Raw genomic sequence first — 2,855 nt, 5'->3', positions numbered from 1 at the left:
TGTATGTTAACAGTGTTTATGTCATATCAGTCCGTCAGAAAAAGTTTTTTTTTTTTTTTTTTTTTTTTTTTTTATGTAAGGAAAAATGGCATTGGTTAATTTAATGACCTTAAAGTGCAATCTTATTTCCTGTTCAGTGTCTATCATAGGCGGCTGAAATAATTGGCAAGTATCGTATTTCTCCTCACAGTTCACAAAGAAGCCCGCAGTATCTACAGCTGGACCGATGATTACAAAGCTCATCATCACAAAAGCCCTGAACAATAAAGGACTGTCCAGCCCAGCTTCAGTGGCTCCTGTAGTGACTGGTACTCTTCTGTCTGTCTTTATAAAATATACCATGAGCAAGAGTGCTTTTTCTTTTAACAGCACAGCTGTGGTATCTAAATTTGAATTCCCTTTTTTTGTCCACAGGGCGAGTTGTTACCCAGAGTACTCCAGTGACACCTCCACGCAGCATCACCTTTGGTGAGACCATCAGCACTGTGCCACAGAATACGTCTGGTAACAGCAAAGTCGCCATCTCACCTCTCAAGTCTCCCAGCAAGGTCTTAAATCTTTTAAATGTAAAAACTGGCATTGCAATTTCATTCGCCTGTCTTTGTGATGCCAGTTTTTTTCTCAATGATGGCCACACTCGGGTTTCTGACATCAGCCTCTTCCTCACGTTTCTCCTGTCTGTAGCTGACTGTGGTTTCGGTGGCCAGTCAGTCTCCAAACTCGCCTCAGAAGTCTGTGACGCTGCCGCTCAGTGTGGCTCTGGGCCAGCAGATCCTCACTGTTCAACAGTCTGCCACCACCTCTCCAGCTAAAGCTGGAACCAGCCAGTCCACCGCACAGGTACGTCCAACCAGAGCCCTCACAAACCAAACCAGTTTGCTATACTGTCAAATATAGATTTTAACTGCCCCATTCTGCAATAACAGCCTGTATTACGGTGTAATTTGTGTACAACAACAGCACTATATTTTAATGCTGATTTCTGTGTACAGACTGTAAAGCCAGTGCAGACGGTGGGAGGAGTGGGAACATCCCAGTTTAAGACCATCATCCCCCTCACCACACCTCCCAATGTGCAGCAGATCCAGGTGCCGGGCAGCCGCTTCCATTATGTGCGTCTGGTAACGGCCACCACCGGCAGTAGCACCGCACAGTCGAGCGGCAGCACCAACACCAACCCTTCAATCCAGCCAGGTGAGTATATCACAGTCCAACCCATGTGAGGGATGGGAACACTATTTTAACCCTTCCAGATCTGGTTCCGCTTTCTCTTAATGATTCTATTTCTGTTTAAGAATACTTTTAGTACTTTTATGGAATAAATAATTGGGTTACAAAAAAAATGCAATTCCATTTGCCAAATAGGGCTGATCAGTTTTTTCTCTTTATTTAGCCTACATATAAACAATCAGGTGCATAGAAAGAAAAATCTGCGAGGCACAGACATATTTTGCATGTCTCTGTGTGAATAAGTGATGCTGTTTCCGGTCTACACGTACTCGAGCACGTGGTGTTTTCAGCATCACGTTATGAGGACATGAACACATGAACTTCATCTCCAGAGCTGCTCTGAGAGTCATTTCACCAGCATTTCACTATTTCATTTGATAAAAGCCATTAAACGTACACTACAACTTAAAAATGACCTATTATGCCCCTTTTTACAAGATGTAAAATAAGTCTCTGATGTCCCCAGAGCAGGGTTCGTACGGTACGGTTCGGTGCGGGATTGCGCATAGGCTATATCACATAGTTTTACTCATTCCCGCAGCTTTTGACTTTAAAATGATGGATATTCACACATTTAGAATCAGAATCAGAATCAGAAAGAGCTTTATTGCCAAGTATGTTTGCACATACGAGGAATTTGTTATAGTGTCAGAAGCTTCCAGTACACGGAGACAACAATAACACACAGATAATAAAAATGAGATGTGAATAAAATACACATGCATAAATATAAACACAATAAAAAGACGTAATTGTATGTACAGGTGTGCTATAGATGGAGTAGGAATAGAATAAAATAAAATAAGTTGTAGGGATGTACTAGGGTTTAGGGTGATAAATAAGTATAAGGTTATTGCACATACTGTACTTTAATTGCACAATGGGAGAACATTAACTGTTCATGAGGTAGATTGCCTGGGGAAAGAAACTGTTCTTGTGCCTGGCTGTCCTGGTATTCGGTGCTCTGTAACGCCGACCAGATGGCAAAAGTTCAAAAAGGAGATGGCTTGGATGTGAGGGATCCAGAGTGATTTTCTGAGCCCTTTTCCTCACTCTGGATGTACGAGAATGAACGAGTGAAACTCCCGCGGCAAATAGAACGGCTTACAGTTAATGAAAAGCGCTTCTAGATCGGAACAGCATATCTTCTTTAACGCTGTAACATCTGTGTACCACCTTTCGTTGATGTAAAAACATGTCCGGCCGCCGCATGATTTCCCCGTTGATTCTGCGTCGCGGTCCGCTCTGAACAGCTGAAAGCCCGGGAGACTCAACGCGCTGTCCGGAATGGCGTCATTCAGCCAGGTTTCCGTGAAACACAGAGCAGCAGAGTGTGAAAAATCCTTATTTGTCCGGGAGAGCAGAAGAAGTTCGTCCGTTTTGTTGGGTAGAGAGCGGAGATTCGCCATATGGATGCTGGGCAACGGCATTCTGAATCCGCGCTTCCTGAGCTTCATGATCACGCCGGCTCTCTTCCCCCGTCTGCGCGTCCTGAAGCGCTTGATCAGCGCAGCAGCTCCGCCGACTACAACGTTCAGCAAAACGTCCGAAAAAACAAAATCCGGTAGAGGATTGTGTGGTGTGTTCTGCCGAATGTTCAGCAGCTCATCCCTGGTAAAACTGAT

At 44.1% G+C, this 2,855-nt stretch overlaps 1 protein-coding gene and 1 long non-coding RNA gene across 4 annotated transcripts in view; one reads left to right on the top strand and one right to left on the bottom strand.

The window, feature by feature from the left end:
- Positions 1–1,813, bottom strand: part of LOC107658676 (uncharacterized) — a 13,802-nt gene extending 11,989 nt beyond the window's left edge. The window contains exons 1-2 of the long non-coding RNA XR_001630812.1: positions 1,803–1,813; positions 651–658 (exon numbers count right to left, since the gene is read on the bottom strand). This is a non-coding gene — a long non-coding RNA (uncharacterized LOC107658676). The remainder of the gene's footprint in view (positions 1–650; positions 659–1,802) is intronic.
- Positions 1–2,855, top strand: part of lin54 (lin-54 DREAM MuvB core complex component) — a 27,067-nt gene that overhangs the window by 5,727 nt on the left and 18,485 nt on the right. For all 3 annotated transcript variants that reach the window (XM_016447327.1, XM_016447326.1, XM_016447328.1), the window contains 4 exons: positions 191–308; positions 415–548; positions 685–840; positions 993–1,194. In XM_016447327.1, the coding sequence (XP_016302813.1) occupies positions 191–308; positions 415–548; positions 685–840; positions 993–1,194 (610 nt within the window). The remainder of the gene's footprint in view (positions 1–190; positions 309–414; positions 549–684; positions 841–992; positions 1,195–2,855) is intronic.

This window comes from Sinocyclocheilus anshuiensis, unplaced genomic scaffold (assembly GCF_001515605.1).
Source record: "Sinocyclocheilus anshuiensis isolate Anshui unplaced genomic scaffold, SAMN03320099.WGS_v1.1 scaffold567, whole genome shotgun sequence".
Classification (NCBI taxonomy): domain Eukaryota; kingdom Metazoa; phylum Chordata; class Actinopteri; order Cypriniformes; family Cyprinidae; genus Sinocyclocheilus; species Sinocyclocheilus anshuiensis.
The sequence above is the reverse complement of the archived record's forward strand: the minus strand, read 5'-3'. Positions and strand labels throughout refer to the sequence as shown.